The following is a 24434-nucleotide window of genomic DNA, read 5'->3' as shown; positions in this document are numbered from 1 at the left end:
CAGTAAATATGGAGATTATTTAGAACTGAACTCTTAATTTAATACATTGACCATGGTATATTTCTTTGGTGTGTGTGTGTGTGCCTTTGAGTCAATCTTGGCAGTTGACCGTGCCTGCTTCCAAGAGCTGAGAAATAGAGACTGGCCCAAAGTTATCTAGCTTGACTTTTTGCCTAAACTGGATTCTAACCTTGGTGCTTTTATCACTACACTCAACATCTTCATCAATGATTTGGATGAGGGGATAAATGGGGAACTTATCAAATTTGCAGATGACACCAAGCTGGCAGGAATAGCCAACACTCCAGAAGATAGGCTTAAGATACAGAAGGATCTTGATAAACTTGAACATTGGGCACTATCTAATAAAATGAAATTCAGTGGTGAAAAGAGTAAGGTTCTACATTTAGGCAAGAAAAACAAAATGCACAGGTACAGTATAAGTGGTACCTTGCTCAATAGTAGTAACTGTGAGAGGGATCTTGGAGTCCTAGTGGACAACCATTTAAATATGAGCCAGCAGTGTGCAGCAGCTGCCAAAAAAGCCAACACAGTTCTAGGCTGCATAAACAGAGGGATAGAATCAAGATTACGTGAAGTGTTAATACTACTTTATAATGCCTTGGTAAGGCCATACTTGGAATACTGCATTCAGTTTTGGTCGCCACGATGTAGAAAAGATGTGGAGACTCTAGAAAGAGTGCAGAGAAGAGCAACAAAGATGATTAGGGGACTGGATACTAAAACATATGAAGAACGGTTGCAGGAACTGGGTATGTCGAGTTTAATGAAAAGGACTAGGGGAGACATGATAGCAGTGTTCCAATATCTCATGGGCTGCCATAAAGAAGAGGGAGTCAAACTATTCTCCAAAGCACCTGAGGGTAGAACAAGAAGCAATGAATGAAAACTAATCAAGGAGAGAAGCAATTTAGAACTGAGGAGAAATTTCCTGACAGTTAGAACAATTAATCAGTGGAACAGCTTGCCTCCAGAAGTTGTGAATGTCCCAACACTGGAAGTCTTTAAGAAGATGTTGATAGCCATTTGTCTGAGGTGTGTAGGATTTCCTGCCTAGGCAGGGAGTCGGACTAGAAGACCTCCAAGGTCCCCTCCAATTCTGCTATTGTAATTGTAACTGGCTTTCTAAAGTAGATATTACCCTTTTGTATCAAATGAAACCTTCATGATTACAAATATACTTTCACTGGGTCATCCAACCTTATTTGACTCTTATTAGTAAAGTTAGCAAAACAGCTTTAATATAATTAAGTTACTAAAGAATGCATATGTTCTTTTTTATCAATTCGTTGTTTTCAAGCCACAAATTTTGAAAAATTCCTAGTTAAATAGGTTGCATATTATGCTGCTTTTATTGTGTTTGTCCTTTATATAGTATCTGAACAGTATGGGAGGGGGATAATCAAACCTACCCTTGGAAACTTATTTTGGCAGCTTAAATCTGAGAAAAAATATTTTTAATATGTGTTTTGTTGTTTTGGATTTATGTTGTAAATCTTCAAAGGAATATTTAACCCTATGCTGTGAGCCACCCGGAATCACTTTGTAAACTGAGATGATGTATAAGTCAATAATAAAATATTGATTTACATTAATTTAAAGCTGATCAATTTGGCATTTCTCCCCAAAGCTTCAAATGTATATTTTCATTACTGCAAGGAATAATGGTTTGCATTTGGCCATACTTCCTTTTCTTCTTCAAGTTGATCAGTGATACATGGTGATCTGCTCAATTTAGTTCCTTAATATAGCTCCTTTCAAACCTCATTTTTAAAGTTACCTCAATGGTAAAAAGAAATATATACACACAGAGGAACAGGAAATTTAACAGTGGCCACAAGATGGCAGTACACTGTGTGCAAAGAAAGAAAACAGAAGGAGGGAAGCAAACAGAAAAAAAATAAACAAGGTGACCCTGTTGCTTGTGCAAAATGATCAGAATTCAGGCAAGAGAAAAATAAAGGCAATGAAATCACTGGGCCATGATGAGAACCAGTTCATGAAATTACTAAGCTGTGGCATGTTCTTTTTAATCTTTTTACATGGATCTCACTGGGGAAATGTAGGGGCTGTAGTAACTAGCTAGCTTGTCTTTGTCACAAACAATCAGCCAGCCTTCAGCCAGCCTTCACCCAGACCAGGGACGTGCAGTCAGGGGAGGCAGGGGAGGCGGAGCCTCACCACTCTCATCATGAAAATAAAAAAGAATTACTCCAGGAAGCCGTGAAAGTGGCTGGGAGAGGCGCGCGGCTTGGTTTAGCCTCCCTGGACATCTCAGCAGCAGCCCCAAGTGTGCCGATCTCACCATTTTTTACATCGGGCGATCCTTGCAAGGGGAATGGCACCACGTGTGCAGGAGGCTCCTCAGCTCCAGCCTCAATCAGCGCAGCCGCGGTCCCCTTCATCTTGCCTCAGGAAGGAGGGGAATGGGACCACGTGTGCAGGGGAAGGGGATCGTGGCTCTGCTAATCTGAGGCTGTGCGCTGAGGAGCCTCCTGCACACGTGGTCCCATTCCCCTTGCAAGGATCCCGGGCTCGCCCGATGCAAAAAATGCCTAGGTACCATGTTTCCCCGAAAATACAACCTGTCCCGCACTCACTGACCTAGCGTTATCCTGAAAGCTCCAAGTTACAGGAGCCGGGGGTGGGGGGAGCGCTCACGTTGCTTGCCGCCTTCGGAATACCGCTAGGTTGTGGAGTGCCTGCTGCCGCCGCCCGCTGCCGCCCCGCCCCGCCGCCCTGCGCCACTGCCGCCTGCTGCCGCCCCGCGCTGCCGCCGCCTGCTGCCGCCCCGTGCCGCCGCCGCCCGCTGCCGCCACCGCGCCGCCGCCGCCCCGCGCCGCCGCCGCCCGCTGCCGCCCCGCGCCGCCGCCGCCCGCTGCCGCCCCGCGCCGCCGCCGCCCGCTGCCGCCCCGCGCCGCCGCCGCCCGCTGCCGCCCCGCGCCGCCGCCGCCCGCTGCCGCCCCGCGCCGCCGCCGCCCGCTGCCGCCCCGCGCCACCGCCGCCTGCTGCCGCCCCGCGCCGCTGCCGCCTGCTGCCGCCCCGCGCCGCCGCCGCCCGCTGCCGCTCCGCGCATAACTTCCAAACTCCAAAACTTTCAGCATCGGCCGCTCTAGGAGTGCTCTCTATGGTGGGCCGGCTGCTGGAAGACTCTGTCCGGAAAACTCTCTGTCCGGCAGCAGCCGGCCCACCATAGAGAGCACTCCTAGAGCGGCCGATGCTGGAAGTTTTGGAGTTTGGATGTTATGCACGGAGCGGAGCGGGGCAGCGGCGGCGGGGCGGCACAGGGCGGCGGTGGCGCGGCAGGCAGCGCGGGGCGGTGGTGGCAGCAGGCGGCGGCGGCGCGGGGCGGCAGCAGGCGGCGGGAGCGCGGGGCGGCATAGGGCGGCGGCGGCGCGGGGCGGCGGTGGCGCGGCAGGCAGCTTGGGGCGGCGGCGGCAGCAGGCCGGGGCGGCAGCAGGCGGCGGCGGTGCGGGGCGGCATAGGGCGGCGGCGGCGCGGGGCGGCATAGGGCGGCGGCGGCGGCGCGGGGCGGCAGCGGGCGGCGGCAGCAGGCACTCCCCAACCTAGCGGTATACTGAAGGCGGCAAGCAACGTGGGCGCTCCCCCCACCCCCGGCTCCTGTAACTTGGCGCTTTCAGGATACCGCTAGGTCAGTGAGCGCGGGACAGGTTGTATTTTCGGGGAAACACGGTACCTAGGCATTTTTTACATCGGGCGAGCCCGGGATCCTTGCAAGGGGAATGGGACTACGTGTGCAGGCGGCTCCTCAGCGCACAGCCTCAGATTAGCAGAGCCGCGATCCCCTTCCCCTGCACACATGGTCCCATTTCCCTCCTTCCTGAGGCAAGATGAAGGGGACCGCGGCTGCGCTGATTGAGGCTGGAGCTGAAGAAACTTCTCCGTTTGGGCTGCGCCCCTGCGATCGGAGCAACCACGTGGTTTGATGACGTCACCAGCCTCACCAGTCATAAACGTCACCGCACGTCACTGACCCAGACACAACCTGCATATAACTGGGTCTTCAGGGAAACAGATAAACCAGACCCCTTAAAAAGTGCAGAGTTGCTAAATTTGGATTGCTGTTATTAAAGTGATCTATGAATGCTACAAATGGTTTTGCTTGATTTCACAAAAACAAAATGGAATTTGATCTTCATCTCCACCTTGAAATTTGACTGGACGTTACTTTAAATCAGTGTTTCTCAAACTTGGTAATTTTAAGATGTGTGGACTCCAACTCCCAGAATTCCTCAGCCAGCATTCTATTTGCTGGGAAATTCTGGGAGCTGGAGTCCATGCATCTTAAAGTTGTCAAGTTTGAGAAACATTGCTTTAAATGGTCACTTGAAATTTAACTTCCCCTGTTGTTTACTGCTGTGTAAAAACTGAAAACTCTGCCTTTAAGCTACATATTCAACAGATCTTAAGCAAGCTGTGCTGAAATAAGCTCACAATTGAGCTCACAACACTACATTATGAAAAAGATGTTGAGACTAAGATGATTAAAGGTCTGGAGACAAAAAATATGAAGAATGGTTGCCATTTGGGTATGGCTAGTCCAGAGAAAAGAAGAACTAGGGGAGGAGATGATATTTCAGTATTTGAGGGGTCGCCATAAAAAAGGGGGTCAACTTATTTTCCAAAGCACCAGAAGTCAAGACAAGAAACTATGGATGGAAATGAATAAAGGAAAGAAGCAACCTGGAATTAAGGAGAACATTCCTAACAGTGAGCACAATTGACCAATGGAACACCTGCGGGATCGTATTCTGCCCCATACATCCCTGCGACCAATTCGCTCACACAGAGAGGGACTTCTCCAGGTGCCGTCCACCAGACAGTGCCGGGGGGCGGCGCCTAGGAGCAGAGCCTTCTCTGTGGCGGGCCCAGCCCTGTGGAATGACCTCCCCCCGGATATTAGGATTACCTCTGACCTCCGCGCCTTCCGTGTAAAGCTCAAGACCCACCTATTCCAAGTAGCTGGCCTGGCTCAACCATAGTTTGATGATATCGCTCCTGACGGGTTTTTTAATTTTGTGATTTTATTTAGGGGATTTTAAACTGTGATTTTAATTGTTTCCATCCATCTGTCTACCTCCTCCATGTATATGTCTATTTTGTGTATGTATTGTCCATATTTGTATTTTATATGTTTTTTATTGTACGCCGCCCCGAGTCCTTCGGGAGAGGGTGCGGCTAACAAATAAAATTTTATTTTATTATTATTATTAGTTTGCCTTTAGAAGCTCTAGGTCAGGGGTGTCCAAACTTGGCAACTTTAAGACTTGTGGCCTTCAACTCCCAGAATGCTGGCTGGGGAATTCTGGGAGTTGAAGTCCACAAGTCTTAAAGTTGCCAAGTTTGGACACCCCTGCTCTAGGTGTTTCATCTCTGGAGATTTTTAAGAAAAGACTGTCTGAAATGACATTAGGTCTCCTGTTTGAGCAGAGGGTTGGACTAGAACACCACCAAGGTCCCTTCCAGATCTATTCTGATTAAAATTATTAAAGTAAGCATGTGTCATATCAGCAAGTTATGTTTTCAAACCACACATCCTGAGAAATTCATTGTTGGATAGGTTACATATTACAGTATTGTAATTGTCCTTTATATAGTATGCAAACAATATATTTGGGATGGAGGACCCAGCTTTGGGGAATCCTTGTGTAAAACTTCAATTAGAACATAGAATTGATTGATTAATCTATTGACATACGTAGATCTGAATTCACTATTGAATGTGGGCAGTTGCTATTGGTCAATAGTCACTGATTTAACTCAATTTAATAAACTCCTATGTTCTTGTTAATATTAGGATGACTTAGTCCAACTTATTATCTTTAATTTTCCAGTCTGAAGAATGCACACATTTTTTTTTATTTTGGTCATTACAGTACTGTGAAGATCATAAATAAAAGTTAAAAACCACAAGAAAAAAATCAAGTAGCACTGGAGAATCAGATTTTAATTCTATTTAGACATTTATTTTACATGACAATACACAAGAGTACTTTTCAAAACTTTCCAGGAAAAAAAATAATTCTCCTTTTAAGTTTTATCTTTGAGCAGCACTTTAAAAAAACCACAGTACAGGTAGTTTAAAATTCCTATTCAGCAACAGGATATACTTAAATTGTAATCTGAAACTTCATTCAGGAACATCTCAGAACAAAATAAGCGTGTGCACAAACACACCCACACCCACGCGCACACACATAGGCTAATGTAAATGGAAACTTGAAATGTTATTTAATTGAACAATGAGTGTTTAAGATAAGGAATAACAAGATCATTTCATATCATAAAATAAATATTGAACATAAAATGACATAAACCTGTTAATTGACATATTACAAACAGAAATTACCACTACTAAAAACAGTACAGTACAGAAAAGTTGATTGGTCCTCCCTGTTTTCTGTGGAAACTAACCAAGGCCTTACACTCCAAAAAGTCAGTCTAAGAAATTTTGAAATAGAAGGCCTACCTAACATTGAGTTCTCAAAGAAAATCAGCTCTGTCAGATGATGAAAGAGGATGTGTCACAATTACATTCCTCACTTAGATTAAGAGTGAAGAAGTTTGTCCAAAACCATTTTACCATGTTAACTCCTATCTCTCCAGTGTTGTATTGGACATGAAATCACAAAAACACAGTAAACTGCACTATTGAAGAAACTGTGGGTCCTGAAAAATACAACCAAAGAAACAAAAAAAGCCAAAGCAGGAGAGGAAGCATCTACGGTTTTAGGGGGAGAAAAGAAGAAAACTTGTGCTACTGGTTCAAACAAACTCTGCAACAAGGAAAGTTGGTGACAAACCTGTAAAAAATAAGTTCAAAAATAAAAGCGATACCCCACCTCACCCTGCCACTCCACAAAAGCATAAGGTGTAAGCACAATATCAAAATATTCCCATCTGGAACCTCTAGCAGTGTGCACATTTTTGCACAAAAATACAGCCCCATACAAAAAAAGCTGAACTTTGCATGCCAAAGACGACCTCACACTCAGCGATCACTGCGTACATATGTAACACAAAATGGATGACTGAAGTCCACCAGTTTTCACAAAGGCAGACTTATACAATGAGCATTTTCACCATCATTTAACAAGCGGCCTCTGTCCCCTTTCACACTTGTTTTCAGTATTTGCTCAATTTATTGAGATAACCTAGTTTCAAATGGGAGCAAGAAATATTGTTTTAGTTCACAGACCTGTCAGGTGCATAGATGTCACCTTTGTATCTGCTTCATGGCATTTTGTGGAACATAGAATGTGGATTCTATGGTCCCCAAACTGTTGTTAATTACTCCAGGTCACAGAACAGAGATCAATTTATGCTGAAAATTATCAGATCCATTCATTTGCCAAGACACTGTATATTTTGAAGCTCGCTATATAGCTTTACATACAATATTTTTTTATGAGCCAGAATTCTATTTCCAGTTCAGATCAACAAAAAGAGGTTGAAAAAATGGAACATACAAGAGCCAGCTGCTCTCTCAGAACTTTAAAAATCATCCAGATATACCCTAAGTAAAGGCTAAACACATTTTTATTGGATACTAACATAAAATCTGTTTTCCAGGACTGAATAGTGAGGCACACAGAGCATTGAGTATAGTTTGTGCTTGAGATAAACAAAACCACTTCCTGAAATGTTGCTTTTTATGCTTTCCAACTACATAGATAGTTAGAAATTATGTAGAGGGTCTTGGAATTTTGTCAGTAGATTAATTCAAAAAAAGAAGAATCAACAGGATCAAGTTTGATGTAGGCAAATAAGCCAGCAAAAGAAAGATGGAGTTTGAAAATGGGCGTGATCCAAACCAGAGCTGTGAAGAAAAATCTTGCAGAATACAGGTGGCCCTCGACTTACAATGGTTCATTTAGTGACCATTCAAAGTTACAACGGTGCTGGAAAAAGTGACTTATGACTGTTTTGCACATTTATGACCGTTGCAGCACCCTGATGGTCGCATGATCGAAATTCAGATGCCTGGCACCTGGCTCATATTTATGACGTATCCCAGCGTCACACAATCTGCTTTTGTGACCTTCTGACAAGCAAAGTCAATGGGGAAGCCAGATTCACTTAATAACTGTGTTACTAACAATTGCAGTGATTTACTTAACAACTTTGGCAAGAATGATTGTAAAATAGGGCAAAACCCGCTTAACAAATGTTTCATTTAACAATATAGATTCTGGGCTCAATTGTGGTCAAGGTCTACCTATAACTCCTCCCATGCATCTCTATGAGAGGGGCTGTTGGGCAGCTGCTCAGAATGCTGCCAATCTCTCATCATGTGACTCAGGGCGGAATTATTATTAAAGTCGGAAGGAATTCCAGTAGCCTTGTTCCAAATGCTCTTCCTAACTTGTTTTGCAACGGATGGTCCTTTAAAAACAATTAAGCAACAGCCAATCATGGTGTGGGTGAAGAGGATTTCATTAAGGCACTTAGGCTACCCTGAAGATTAGAAAGAAAGGTAAGTGAGATATTTATCCTTTCAATAGTGATCAGCCATCACACTTTTTGTGAGAGTAAAGCTGAGCGAGCCTGTGGGTACAAACCTGTTGGCCAACATGTCTTTGCAAAACACAGTTCACAACAACCTGGGGAAAAAATTATATGGAAATGTCTCAAAACCAGCCAGCAGAAGTGTGCTGCTGCCTAATAATTACTGACATTTGATTTCATCTCCAGACAGAGAAACAATTCTAACATTGTGAAGACAAACCTATAAAATTCAGCTGATCAGAAATAAACACAGTCCTTGGAGATGCCTACATATGCTTGTTATTTCTCAGTGAAGCTGTAACTCAGTTACATCCTTGCATCTAAAAACAGAGCTATTCTCTAGGCAGGCCTGGCATGCAAAACTGAATATATTGCCTGTCCGTCTGTCTGCCTCTATTTCTCTCGCACTCAATTAGCAACAACTTAGTATTTAAACAAGAGAGTCAGGGGAGGACCAAGATTTGTCATGATGAATCCAGCTCATTGTTTTGAGATGGGGAAATTTTGTTTTTGCTTTAGTTATTTTTGTACTATATAGTATGTTGTGTGGGTGACTTGCAGCTTTTTATATTATTCAAAATTTTCTATCCCTTACTTTGGTGAGATTTCTACCAAAAGAGTCTTTACATTCCAGCTAGTTTTGGAGTAAGAGGACAAAAATTTCAATTATTGAGAGAAATTTGCACCAAATACAGGTTAGCTAATGAAATGTCTTCTCTACCCTTGGAGGACACAGACAAATCTCCAAGTGGCCTCAATGACTCTGCAAAAGGATCCAAATGAACAGCTGTCTGCAAGAAATATAAATCCTTCTATTCCCCACCATCCAATCAGAACTGAAGAAGCTTCTTGGATGAGAAGTGAAATGTCTTCAACGAAAAACCAAAAAGTCCAGTTGCCTCTTGAAAAAACCCATCTTAGGTTTTTTTTTCCCTTACCCCCAATGATCAAAATTGCCACTTCATGTAAAGTTGGAAGTCACCCTTTTATGAATAAAACAAAAGAATTTACTGCATATTTTTCATTAATGGGAAAACTTGAGTTTGGAAAATGGTGCCAGTTTGAGTAGGGACAGGATTGAGACAAAAATGCTGTTGTTGAACTTGTTTAACAAATAATAAAAGTAGCAGAATTAGAAGAGATGACAACAGAGATCAAAACTTTTTGTAATAATTTAAAATAGGCAGGCACTGCCATGGTGTGCTGAAACTAAAGAAGACATAGAAAAAAATATTATGAAATTACAAAAAGGAAGTAAATAATCAGGGTTACTATTAAACATTAAGATAAAGGTAATGCCAATCTGCATATTTGGACAACTTATGGTTTATGGGAAGAATGAGATAGTGGGAGATAGTTTTGTCTTTTGTTCAAGAACGTATAGACTGTGTTCTGAAGAAGTAAAAAAAAAAAGAAATTAATTGTAATGAGAACATAATGACAAATTTAACAAGTTCATGAAGGATAAGCACACTCTAATGCCATTAAAATTCAAAACAGCAGTGTTTTTTCCAATGATATAATCTGTTAAAGCTGAGCACTGAAAGTAAAGAAAATAGTCACCTTCAAATTATGGATTTGGAGACTATTACTGAGAGAACCCTTGACAGCAAGGGGAACCAATCCAATCTGTTCTAAAGAAAATAAAGACTGTTCCCCAAAGACAATGATCAGAAGCAGAAACTTGAGAGCTGGGCATGTGATTCAAATGCATGGTGAAAAAAAAACCCTGTTCTTGGCAAGGCTGAAGGAAGCAGAAGAACGGGAAGCCAACATAGATAAACAGGATTAAGGAGATCACTGGAACATCTGGGGAAATGCTATGGATTATCACTGGGACAGATGGTGGGCGTTTGCTGTTGTAGTTATATTTGGCCTAAAATTATGACATTTAACTAACATTTCTTATAGCAAAGCTAAATGACATGTCTTCTGCCATGGATTTAAATCTACCGTAAGTCTTTCCCTCTTTTAATAGATACATTTTATTTAAATAATAATAATTATGCAAAATCCTAAAGGAAAAAAAATGGCACAAGTGAATATCCTTTATGGCTATGGATAACTGCTGTAGTCTATTACAGACGGAGGCTACAAGATTGTATGATTTTCCTTCATTTTTTTTAAAAAAGCGCAATGCATCTCACAATCTCTCCCCTTTTTAAGCAAGTGTCTCACATGAAATAGACTAGAAACTTATTCATGGTACAAGCAGCATCGGAAGAGTTGCATGAAAAAAATAATACCAACACTATTTTTTTCTTAAATCCAAGGTCAGAGAAGAAGCAAGTAAATTATATAGGATGTATAGAGAATTGGAAGATTATTTGAGCAATGGAGTTCTGTTCAAGGCTACAAGGAAGGACATGGCAATGCCATAAAGAAGATGGCAAGGAGCAGAACACAAAAAAATGCTTTGTAGTCCATTCAGATGCCAATGCTTGGACAGGTGGAGGAGGCAGAGGATGAAAAAAATACAAATGAATCAGGCTATAACTTTGAGTTGTCTTAATAGACTATGACAGGAAGCAGATGGAACTGAAAATCCATACTTAAAAATGAAAAGTAAGCTGATTTTTCAAGGTCACCTTTTTCTTCCAAGAAGGATGATGAAGCATCATTCACATATTTAACAGGCCATTTAAATTTTCAGATTGAATTCAAGTATGTCTTAATTTTATATTCAAAACACATTCACTGGCCAAAAGATTTGCAACAACCAATGATCAAAATGTGATCAAAACATAGTTTTTAAAAATTGTAAGTGTATATCCCATTCGTCATTTTGTTCAGGCTCTTTGTGGTTCAAGCAGTTGACTTTCTTAGACTTCCTTCTAAGGTTACAGTGACACAATACAAAGCTATAAAATATTAATTCCCACTCTCATATGGCAGGTTTCATCAGAAAAATGGGAATTTTAAAATTTAATCTTCCCAAACTGATCCCATGTTTCTAGAAAATTGCAACCTTATTATACAGATACCTTATTTACTTCCTTTTCATGTCATAAGAATATATTGTAAGCTACTGCACAGTAACACAACAGGATTCTTAATAGCTTAATTAGCTTTTTTTGTATTTATACAACAGAGCTGTAATATACATATCAAGTATTACAATCCATTTCATAGCAGCAAATGACTTAGTACCAGCACAATGCACTAGCTTAGAAAGTTTTGAAGAAGTAAAAGTGACAAGGAATCTTATAGCACCTTAAACATTAGTATCCTTTATAAATCAAATACAAATAACAACTGGATTTTTTCCCTCCTCAATAGGGTGAATTTCATAGTAAATATTGACTGAAATCTCAAAGAGTTCAGTAAATTATGTTGGGAAAACAACATTCAAATTAACCTCCCCATCAGCAGTCATGTCATCAAAATGTTAAGTTGCATTGTGAAGTGTATCAACTGGAAATTTTTCCAGGCATTATTTCATACAAAGGCACTAGTGCATTAACAAGGGCAATACAATAATGATAAATATCTGCAAAGTTCAATGATTATCATAACCAAGATCTCACAAGGTAACTCCAGTATCTTGCATGAAATGTTGCATTCAACTACCCTAAATCTTGCAAGGCTTTCAATAGCAAAGTCTTCCCAAATTTAGAAATGTTGTTTAAACATTATTCAATGTTAAGGTTCCACAGATGCTATTGCAAGCCCTGCCCTAATTGAAAAATAAGGGAACAAGAGAATTCATATATTTGTGTTAATATCACACCAATGTCTAGAGCAGAGATCCAAATCTTGGCACCCATTCCTTAGCAAGATCTTATATGTGGTTCTGGAACCACTGTTAAAATTTCAGTAGTGTAGCAGCAAGGATTATCACCACACATTTAATGACCAATTTTAATGATTTTGTACTATTTTTATGCCTTTTTGTCTGTGTAGTTTGCATCAGATTAAACAAGATTTTAAATTCCTCATTTTGTTAGCCTTGTTAGCTTGGTTCAAATCAGCAGATAGATTGTTTTAAATTAACTCCTTCCTTGATCTAGATGTTACCAATATCACTGTCTTTTCATCATGCACCTTTATTAGTGTGGATCTCAGAAATATTGTTATCCTCTGGGTGTACCTAAATGTGCTATTCTGATTCACATTTTTTCTAGGTAACTAAGCCTGAATGCCAGGTACTTTCCAATGCATGCAGACACCCAGATTCAAAGAAACCATAATTGAGAAACGATTGATAAAATTCATTTAATGGATGTACAAAGGGGTAGATAGCACAGAACACAGAATTTGATCAGGGGAAATCTGCATTTCCTAATTAACATTACATCTGGTTTTATATCAGAAATTTTGATGGGGGGGAAAAGTATCAGGTCTACCCAGAATTTAATTTATAAATTCATTATAGCAACAGAAGATCTAATGGTGGGAGGAATCAATGAACTGTACTGATTTTACAGTACAGATGGATTTAATAACAAAACATTCAGAAAGTCTTTCAAGTCAACTCAGAAACAAATGTACTCCATTATTTATTAATTTTGAAACAGAGAAAGTGAGCTGGAACTCTTTGTCCATTGGTTCCCATGGGCTTTCCAATTCTTTATTTATTTTCTTCCTCCCATTGCTGAACTCCTATTTTCATTCTGCCCCAGGGCATGTCCTTGAAGGTCAATGCTGTCCTCTATCCAAAGCTCTGCACATATGTCCTAGAGTATTAGCATCTCTGTAGACATTTGCTACATCTATAGGCTCTTTAGCTCAAAGCAGAAATCACCCTCCATCTCATCGGTTTATCCAATGCTTATATCCTACCCTGTAAACAGGGGTGGGCTGCTGGGGGTTCGCATGGGTTCAGGCGATCCTCTACCTAGGATTCTGCCCCGTTTGACAACCCCCCAAATGCCACCCCTGGCTGGCCACACCCATCCCTCCCAGCCTAGGAGTCTCCACATGGCCCGTTCATCATGCCAGGTAAGTGCAGGGCCCACACGGAGGCTCGGGGAAGGGGGAAAACAGGCCTACCGGAGGTTCTGGAAGTCCCAGCCTCCAGAGGGCCTTCGGAGCCTGGGAGAAGCAGTTTCCACCCTCCTGGAAGCTCAAGAAAAGCCTCTGGAGCCTGGGAAGGGTGAAAAAGCCACCCCTCCACTGTGGTGCAGGAGGCTGACTAGGGCACGCTTATCAAGGCCATGCCCACCCAGCAATGGGACAGCGAACCTGTTGCTGCAATTTTTGAAGCTCACCCCTGCCTGTAGATGCAGGTTACTCTGGACCAAAACTCTCTCTTATTGACAACAGAACCATAAGCACTAAGCACTTGCAAAGGAGGATATGAGAGATTATTATAACATTTTCCCATCTAACATGGTGGGAAGACAAAGCTGTACAAGAAAAAAGATCATACTCTGCTATAATGCGGTATATCTACTAGCTTTCAAAACTATACTGTTAAAATATGAAGTCTAAAATCTGACCTTCACTGATAAAGATTTTTGACAGAATGTTACATACAGGAGCTACTACGTATTTGTGAGGGGAATAAAAGCTAGAATTGTTTCCTAATTTTTTAAAAAATCATGTTAAATGAAGGCCTGAGTTTTCAGAAAAGGCAATCGGCAAATGTATCTTTTAATAAACATATATTTGATGCATGAGGGACTTTTGGTTTTAAATTCAGAAATAATTCCAGTGAGAGATCTACAGGATTGTATTATAAGTGTCTTGGCTTGGGACAAATTGTGTCAAAAAAGAAGAAGCTAGATTTGGTTAATGGTTAGGAATATGGTCTACAAATAAGTCTACTGAAAATAATTGTTCAGAAAGGAATAATAGATTCTATGAAAAATAGCTCTTTATATAACCAACATCCCTAACCAAGAATTATTTAAAGTACAGAAACTATCCCTATGTAAGAGATATTTTCTTGTTGCTGTTACTCAATAAAAGTTCACTGATTTCTGTGAATCAGAATCATGCCTAATTAGATGAATCTGCTAATGGTTTATTTTTCCCAAGTTCTACAGTTATATTGTAATCATTAATTACAAATCACTGTAATTTTCACAGAATCTAACTGCTTTTAAAATTTCAGAGGACAAAGTACATACGAGAAGAAAACCTGACACAAATGGGTTTTGATTGTATTTATTAATTTGCTTTGTTTATAAGATGGTTTTATCTGTATTTAAATGTTGCTTAATAATATTTTGTGGCAAAAAGTAATCATTGATAGATGGAAAGTATAGAATCAAATGTTACTATTTGTTATCTTCAGCATTAAACTTTCCTAATGCAAAAGATTTCAGTAGACGCTCATAGTAAATAATGTATGTTCATTTTAGCTTACACAACAATTTACAGGAGACTCTATCTCTAGTTTTATATAAAAATATTTTGAAGTACTAACAAAATGAATACCCTTAAATGAGTATCTGGTTGGTAACTTTCATGAAATAGGCTTTAGTCAGAAGGACACAAAAGTCACCTTGTGATGCCCTTTCCCTGTTAATGTCACCCGTTATATTCAAATCTCTTCTAGATACCTACCCACCTCCGCCAGCTTTTAAAATTATGTTTCATCCACAATGCCCATTTTAATTAAATAGCATTATATTTTTAGAACTTGAGAAGGGATCAGCAAATAGCCTACATTTGCTATTATCATGTTTAATCATGGTACTATTATTTAATCATTCAGAGTCCTTTTTGAGCTTTTATGCACAAGATCTAGAATACTTAATCCGTATTTAGTAAATTAAACGTAGTCCTGAAAATTTGTTGCTTCTCAGTTAGCATGCAGTGGCTAAGACATGTTACCTGTTTAACCCGCTTGTATCCTCTGAGTACAGACAAAAATGTGGTCATTTAAATTTTTTAAAAAATGACAACTAACCAGCACATGATTAGACCTAGGATTGAGCTTTATATTGATGTTACACTAGTGGGGAAGAATATAAAATGTGATATCAGGTATTAGATAACAAGTTTATGTAGACCAGAATGTATATATGCATTTTATGTTGTACACATTGTCTTCCATAGTATGTCCAAAGTAAAAACAGAAAAAGCTTTTAGTTTTATCCAATTAAAAACCCAACACCATTAACTTCTATTCTACCTCAGTCTAATATACATCAGTTCTCAATTTCCCTTCCTAATGATCATCACCATCCAAACTCTAGGTGGATATTGCTAGAGGCAGGGCCTACACAGATTTCTTCTAAGGCAGTCCCCAACCGTACTGTACCAAGAGGCCATTTTTAGATGCTCACTTCCAGCACATATTTTTCCAAACATGCAATTAAGAGAGCTTTTACTTGCCAACAAGTTCCTGTGCTTTCATGCAAAAATTGAAATACAGATTGATAAAGAGAAGCAATGGGAAGCTCACTGTATAAAAATAAAGAGGAGTTCACCTATGGACATTATCTTACTTTCATTGCAAACTTTAGCCAGTGTTGGTCGTCACAGGCTAAAGAGCACACAACATCACATATTTAAAAAGAATACAAGCAATTCATTGTCAGTTCAATCTTTTTGCTTTATCGAGATTATCCTAAATACAACTGTGTTACATGGAATGTGCAAAAGTCACCATAGGCTGCAAGAGGCCTGTCAAAGCTCTTGGATCTTAAGTAGAAAAACTCAAATCTGCTAAAACAAGACAAAAAACTTCTATAACTTAAAATATGCTTGAAGTCACATTGTGAGGGTTTCTTTGTAAAGTGAGCACTTGCAAGTAAACATTCGGAAATCAAGACATCTAAGAGACTGTCAATACCGCAGTGATTCACAATTTCCCTACAAGAAAAGAACCCAGTTAACCATGGCTCCACAGAGCCACAAGCCCCTTTGACAAGCATTCAGACAAACATTAATTACACTCCAGTTAGATTGTCTCTGCAGCATAAGCATGCCTTTAAAATATTAGCGTTAAGTGTTACATTGCTAGATAATATGAAGGCCTGTGAAATAGTGACACCTTATTTTACTAAATCTGGGACACGGTCAAGTTTTCCTTGCCCCCAAATAGTGCTTTTTCTTCTTTTCCAGCAGTACTGCTGACCCACAACTCAGCAGGAAATCTGCCTGATAAAGCATGCAGCTGCAATCTAGTGGCAATTTTATTAATCTGGCCCTAGCTGAGGTATAAATAATTTTCTTTATCCATGCTTTCACCCAAGCAAAGGTTTACTTGGAATTAAAATAGAATCTCAGACCGTTAATCTTGTACACACTATTATAGAGGATATTAAACATTTTAATTCTTTTTTTTTAAAAAAATGACAATTATATTTTTAAAGTTTTCATTTAACCAAATGTTAATTAAAATAAGGATCTAAACTTTACTTATTAAAGTGCATCAACTAATCCTAATTTTGTGCTTCCTAAAAACCCAAAATTTTGCTTAATTTCTGATATCAAAATATTTTGTTGCAATGAATTCAAATATTATGTGCCATTATATTTCTTGGTTTAAAATGAAACCTTAAGGCAGCCTTTTTTTTTTTTGACGTGATGTCTGAATTGCTGGGTGAAAGAAATATTGCAAAAGAAGTTTTAAATCATGATTAAATGCTTATAAAAAACCTTACAGTAAAGAAAAATCTGTGTCTCGGGAAACAAATTATTAAATATAGCTTCTATTCTAAACCAGTCTTACCTGTCCCACAGTTATTTTGACCATCTTCAATCCTACAACTTACTTTCCAAAACAGACATGGTTTTACATTGAATTTGAAAGAGCAAGTAGAAAAATTAATGATGCATTTTAAAAAATCCTTATTATTCAAAAGATCTCATAAGGAATATGAACATAGTTAACATTCAGATTTTGAATCCAAGAACATTTCTGAATAAAGAAGACAGCTATGTAAAAAAATTCTTTCTATAGAATGGCATGAAGATACTAGCAACTAAAGCAATCTACAGAGACAAGAAGTCCAAAATGCAAGCGAAAACATGCCAAAAATTGGATCTTCTGTCCCCTAAGACTAAAAGTGTTGTAATTTTTAAAGAGAAACCTTTTGTTTTTTAAAAAAATTGTCTCCCAATGTTGATATTCAAAAAGGATAGTCAAAGAAAAGCCGCTGACTGAATTAACCAAAGCCAAGAACAAAAAAAAGAAAAAGCCAATATCAGAATGACTTTTTCCACTGAAAAAGCAAATGCAAGGGAAAAACAACAGAAAACCAGCTTAAAATGAGAACATATATGCATGGATGACTTTTATGAAAATAATAAATATGCAAACTTCCCCTTTACAATAAAAACTGGCATCTCAAAAATGCAATCTGTTGTTCAGGAGAAAAAATGATAATCTCCTGGTATATAGGTTAAATTAAACATCTTTGACTTTGGTGTGTCTAAAGAAACATACAAGGTTTTCCTTCCTCATGCTCTGTTCCCCAGCTTTTTTGTACCACTGACCAGCCACAAAAGAGTTCAGTTGCCTTTGGTCTTGCCATGGTCCCAAACAAAAATAAGGGAGCAACAAACACATTCTAGACACAGGTTAAAAGACACAGACATGTGAAACCCAGGATGGGGTGAAAAGTAGCATGGAGAGCAGCATCTTAGGCTGAAAGAGAAGAGTATTTATGTTACTAGACTAGAGTTTTATCCAGCATATTTTTTTAAAAAAATAACTCAAATAATTTGGTTTTCCCCAACTGTCATGGCTCACAGGTAATTCATGAACCTGAACATTTCCAAAAGATGAGGTTTTAGAGGGCAAAAGCACAGTTGTCCTGAGTACATTTTCCCACATGGACCTATTATGAAGGTGATCATTTCATAAAATCAAAACATTAAGATGCAGCTTTCCCTTTGCTTTTCTGAATATTTAAAAGTTCATTAAGTCCAGCTAATTTGGAGAAGGGATGTTTAGGAGACTCATCTAAAAACAAATATTTTGATCTCAGTAATTGTCTGGGTCAAAATGACTTCCCTTTTATTGGGTACCAATCGATTTTTTCCCCCAGAGACCTAACCCCAAGAATAGAGGCATGGAACCACATTCTGTTCTTTTGATCCTTCTTGAGTTGTTGGCAGTTCCAGAAAAGGGGAGAGAGGCAGCTCATCTTCCACTAGACAAGAGGAACAACAGGCCAGTTGGACAGTCTGTGTTAAGCAGTGTCTTTAAAATTGCTAATTAAAAAACAGATATGACTATTTACGTATCCCTCCTCAGAGCAATGTTGATGTGAGGAAAAATAACTTTAGAGACAACATTCATTCCCACTATTACTGCTTGGAACCCTTTGTGCCGTTGCTCTGACATCACAATGACAAAAATACTATGATGAATTCCAATTGGATGAGAAGAAGGGTGAGAGGTTAATCCCGATGCTGTGGAAACATGTCGAGGATGAATTCAGCAATGCCGATGAAATAGACAACTTGTGCAATACCAAAGAGTGGGGCAATGACCAAGGCTCTGCAATATGCCCCCTTAAAAAAGGCCAAGGGACCCTCATTACGCCAGATTTTCCTAGAAAAAGACACAGAAAAGAGATGAAATCACCACTGGCTTCAAATATTATCTTAAAGCATGACTGGTTTTAATATGAGTTTGTTGAATACATTGCATTAATCCACAAAACATAGCTTACAAACCATACTGTCTGGAGTTAGCAAACATGCCAAGCCAGTATCAGATCAACCACTTTACATGTGAGATTTACACACCTCCTCTGGGAAGAGGCCCAGAGGAGGAAGTACCTCTCTTGAACATGAGTCCACCTAGGTTTCAGGTCTGGCACCAACCATGAAATGGGGTGGGGTATGGGGATAACAATTGCAATCCAGGAGGTCTTGAAAGGTTTCAGAAGTTCTACTCTGGAGATAATCAGATATAAACCCCTTCAAGATGGCCTTCAGAGAGCCATTGGGTTTGTTACTGTTGTACTGGCCTCCATGTTTGTAGCAAGAATTCTGCCTGAATTCTATTACTGTGGTTGCTAGTTCTTGGGGTTTAGCTTCTTATGAGTGGCACGGAGTATGGGGTGGTTAAGGATCTCCATGGTAACCATGGACCTGACCCAAATCATTGAGGTCTCAACAGACAACAAGGATAACAGCCTAAATCTGGACCAGTTGCAATGTGGAGGACATCACCATAGAGGTTGGTTCTTTTGTTGCTATAGTTGGATTGCTTGCTGAAGCAGTAGCAAGTTTTATGCCAACCACTCTCAAGATACTATCCTTCCATTGCTAATCCTCTGTTATCTACTCCTTAACAGCATCCTTCAGACAGAGATAATTTACCTGGCACAGTCTATTATCCCTGAATATGTGTCCTCATTGACTCCTCTCTGCAAGGACTGAAGTCTTGTCTTGATTACTGCAGAAATATATAATGGTAAAGTTTATTATAATCAGTGCCTTAATTTGTGTCAAGTTATTTTTTGCAAGTTTTTCAATGGTTACAGATACTTTTATTCAATCAATCAAAGCTGTACTTGAAAAGATCTTATCAATTCTCACTCCAAGAACATATCAATATTTAATCTTGATTTAGAACATTCTTCTTAGAACTAATCATACATTATTTGACAAGGAGGAATTTGTGTGTGAATGACTTTGGGAGACAGAAGGAAGAGTTGAGCTTAGATATCCTCATGTAAATGCATCTCAGCCTGCAAAAGGAAAAGAGGAGTGGGGGCCATTTCAGAAGGGACCCTCCCTACTTCTCTGTAAAGTAAAAATAAAAGGAGTAAGAGTTTCAGAACCTAACACTCAGAAGTTTTCAATGGAAAGAGATGTTGACAGCTTTTTGTTCACAGTTGTTTCTGAATCACACTAAAATACATGGGGAAAATCCCCTTGTCGAAGAAAATGAAACTAAGGTTAGGGTTAGGTTTACTTGGAGTAATGGCTGAAAAAGTATTAATAGGGAATATTCTTAGCAGCTTTTTGTTCAGTTTTTTGTGGACCACAGTAAAATACATGGGAAAATCCCATTGCCAATCAAAATGAATCTAGGTTAGGCTTAGAATTAGGTTTAGGGTTACTGTTTGGTCTGCTGGGAAACATGGCTAACAATTAACGCTAGGATACATTCTTGGAGGTTTTCTAAGGAAAGCAATGTTGATAGCTTTTCATTTGGAGTTGTTTTTGGACCACAGTAAAATACATAGGAAAATCCCATTAGCAAGGAAAATGAATCTAGGGTTAATTCTTCTTGGAATAATGCCCAAAAAGTAATGATAGGGATAGATTCTTAGATGTTTTCTAAAGAAACAACATTGACAGATTTTCTTTCTGATTGGATTCTGAACCACAGTAAAATAGATGGGAAAATTCCACTGCCAATGAAAGTACGGTTAGGGTTAGGTCTACTTGGAGTCATGACAAAATAATAATAATGCTAGGGATAGTTTTTTAGCAGTTTTCTAAGGAAAGTTGATAGTTTTGTGTTAGGAGTTGTTTGTGGCCTACAGTAAATCACATGGGAAAATCCCATTGCCAAGGAAAATGAATCTAGGGTTAAGATTAGGTCTCATGGCGAAACCTTAATGCTAGGGATGGATTCTTATGGGTTTTCTAAGGAAAGCGACGTTGATAGATTTTCTTTTGGAGTAGTTTGTGGAGCAAATTAAAATACGTGGAAAAATCCCATTGCCAATGAAAATGAATCTCAAGTTAGGGTTAGGGTTAGGCCTACTTGAAGTCATGGCAGAAAAGTATTGTTAGGGAAATTGTATATTCTTAGTGATTTTCTAAGGAAAGTGATGGTGACAGCTTTTTGTTGCAATTTGTTTGTAGACCACAGTAAAATACATGGGAATTATTAATTGCCAATGAAAATGAAGCTACACATACGGTTAGAGTTAGGTCTATTTGGAATCATGCCCAAAAACTAATGTAGGCATAGATTCTTAACGGTTTTCTAAGATCAGAGACTGCGAGAGCTTTTCATTTGGTGTTATTTCTGGATTACAGCAAAATATAGTCAAAAATCTCTTTGCTAATCAAAATGAAAATAGGGTTACGGTTCATATTAGGTCTATATGGAGTCATGGCTGAACAGTATTATTAAGGATGTATTCTTAGATATTTTCTAAGGGAAGAGATGTTGAGAACTTTTCCTTTGGAATAGTTTGTGGATCCCAGCAAAATATATGGGAAAATTGCATTTCCAATGAAAATGAATCTAGGGTTAGGGTTAGATCTAAAGTGTTAGTATTCATGGTTGGTATGTCTTTTCTGGCTTACATCAAAAGTCTAACCATTTGTAATCTAAATTTTGTTCAATAAACTGTGTCCGAACGGATGATTCCTGAGAAGTAAAGACTTCAACATGTGTAAGGCAACTCCTTGAGAAATCTCTGATGCTTCAGGGGAAGTCATGTGGAGCCTTCAGATAGCCTGGAGTTAATCCTTTGTTCCACATGGATTGCCTTAGCTGGTTCTTTGCTTTTCTCGGGAATAGCAGCAGAGTATAAATTATCCCAATAATCTTGTCTTCATTAGCAAATGAAGATCAGAATTCTGCTGTGCTAATATACCAGACAGTGTTAACACAGCAGAATTCTGGTGTTAATCTGCCAATAAGCACAAGGTTTTTCCAAATTTGCCTTTGATATGTGGGAGCCAATTTTAATTAAAAATATTCCAAACACTTAGGGCTTATTTTAATTATAGTTTTTAAATGTTTGTTTTACTGTTTTTGTTTTGTTTTGGTTGTTTCTCTCAGCATTCATAGCCAGCAATGTTGCTGGATCTTCCTGCCCCCGCACCCCCCAATGAATGCTATAAAAGTACTTACCATCACAAGGATTGACAGCTACGGCTGCTGTGCTGCCTGCCGCGCATCCAGACAGGAAGGAGACATAGAAAGGAGCCTTGACGTCAGGGCTCTTCTGCCCCAGTTGATTCAGGTTGGCGAACAGTGGAAAATAAACAACAGAAAATGGGACATCCCTACAAGAAGAGAGGCACACAATGACTGGGATTTTTGAAAAGCTGTTTCTTTCTGTCCCATAATAGCACTAGTTGTCCACGCACATGTTCATTATAACTATCTGATGTGTGTATTGAGAAAGTAATTCTGTTTCTCACTTTATACTTGCATTTAGCTCCATTAAGCTACTCCACAGAGCATCCCTGGCAGGTTTTGGCCCTCCTGACAGAATGAAGACTCAAGCGAAGGTAACGCTGCTCATTCAGATCCACCCCTTTCTAGCTAAGTCCCTTCTTCTCTCCTAAAATATTTTCTTGCTTCCAATTTACATGCAAAGAAATCTTCTGAGACTAACCAAATCAGCAGCAGGCAGTAGCAATTCATAACAATTTTAGAAATACCTCAGAAATAATAAATACAACATTTCTGATAGAAACACATGATTTCTTTTGAACAGGGATAGAGCCAAGTCGCTGTGCTCAAAGGAGCACAGGAGCATTAGGACCTTTTACCTAAACACCAGTGGTGGGATTCTAATTTTTTTACCACTGGTTCTGTGGGCATGGCTTGGTGGGCATGGCAGGGGAAGGATACTGTGAAAATCTCCATTCCCTCCCCACTCCAGGGGAAGGATACTCTAAAATCTCCATTTCTTCCAGATCAGCTGGGACTCGGGAAGCAGAGAATAGATGGGGCAGGGCCAATCAGAAGTGGTATTTACCGGTTCTCCGAACTACTCAAAATTTCTGCTACTGGTTCTCCAGAACTGGTCAGAACCTGCTGAATACCACCTCTGCTAAATACACACATGCCACTGAAATGGTTGCGTGTGTGTCTGGAGAAAATGCCAACCTGAGCAATGTGGCTCCAAGTCCTTTATACAGTCCTGCAATGCCTTTGCTCCGAAGCAAATCTCTTGTGATTTGCATCGCTGTCATTCGCGTCTCTACCACCGACTCTGCAGCTCCCGTGCCGGTGGATGATGGGCTGAGCTGAGCTTGTCCTATCATTGACTTCTTCTGAGCAGCTGCAGAGGAACCAAAACAGCAAAACCACTTAGATTCTTCCATTTTAGTCTGAGGATGCAGCACAAGTGGAAACCACAACAGATGGTTAAGCTGTTAAAAAGCTATTCTTCTCTGAACTCAGAATAAATAGAGAACAAGACACAAGAATTTTACTTGTCCCAAAGGTGCTTTTTCAAAAGGCAACCTTTCTGGTTAAGCAGAAAGTCCAGCTGCCTCTTGAAAAAGCACCTTTGGGACAACCTGGATGACTGAGAATCTCCATAGATATATAAGAATTTTACTTGTTCTTATTCAAAGACTACTTTAGTACATATTCTAGGGGTATGCTCATATAACTTTTTATTGGTTAACTATTACCATTATGATGAACCAGGTTCCTGGAAAACCAATATATGTATATGCTAATGTTTTGATAAACTATATTCAAAAGACCTAGAATCCTTCTATCTATGATTATTAATTTTTTTGCTACTGTATATAAGCTTGGACCAGTGGTGGGTTTCAATTTTTTTTAGAACCTCTTCTGTAGGTGTGGCCTGCTTTGTGGGTGTGGCTTGCTGGCCATGTGACCGGGTGGGAGTGGCTTGCCAGCCATATGACTGGGTGGGCATGGCCAACTTGTAAAATGTGGTGAAACTCACTTAACAACGCTCTTGCTTAGCAACCAAAATGTTGGCTCAGAAACTCTGGCATTTGAAGCACGCAAGTCTTAAAACTGTCAATTTACAAGACTCTTGTACCCCTAACCCTTTAGAAAAAAAAACACGGTGTTCAAATTTGACAGCTTTAAGACTTGTGGACTTCAACTCCCAGAATTCCTCCTCCAGTCATGTTGGCTCAGGAACTCTGGCATTGAAGTGTGCAACTCTTAAAGCAGTCAAGTCACGAGACACTTGCACCCCTAACCCTTTAGAAAAAAAAACCCAGGGGTGTTCAAACTTGACAGCTTTAAGACTTGTGGACTTCATCTCCCAGAATTCCTC

At 39.7% G+C, this 24434-nt stretch overlaps 1 protein-coding gene across 3 annotated transcripts in view; it reads right to left on the bottom strand.

The window, feature by feature from the left end:
- Positions 1–10256: 10256 nt before the first annotated feature.
- The window catches only part of SLC25A22 (solute carrier family 25 member 22), a 76799-nt gene continuing 62621 nt past the window's right edge, over positions 10257–24434 (bottom strand). For all 3 annotated transcript variants that reach the window (XM_081935181.1, XM_081935183.1, XM_081935182.1), the window contains 4 exons: positions 23276–23450; positions 22289–22443; positions 19786–19861; positions 10257–19009 (listed from right to left, as the gene is read on the bottom strand). In XM_081935181.1, the coding sequence (XP_081791307.1) occupies positions 18856–19009; positions 19786–19861; positions 22289–22443; positions 23276–23450 (560 nt within the window). In that variant the 3' untranslated portion in view covers positions 10257–18855. The remainder of the gene's footprint in view (positions 19010–19785; positions 19862–22288; positions 22444–23275; positions 23451–24434) is intronic.

The sequence above is a fragment of the Natrix helvetica genome (genome assembly GCF_964273705.1).
Source record: "Natrix helvetica genome assembly, chromosome: 1".
Classification (NCBI taxonomy): domain Eukaryota; kingdom Metazoa; phylum Chordata; class Lepidosauria; order Squamata; family Natricidae; genus Natrix; species Natrix helvetica.
This window is presented reverse-complemented; position numbering and strand designations above follow the sequence as displayed.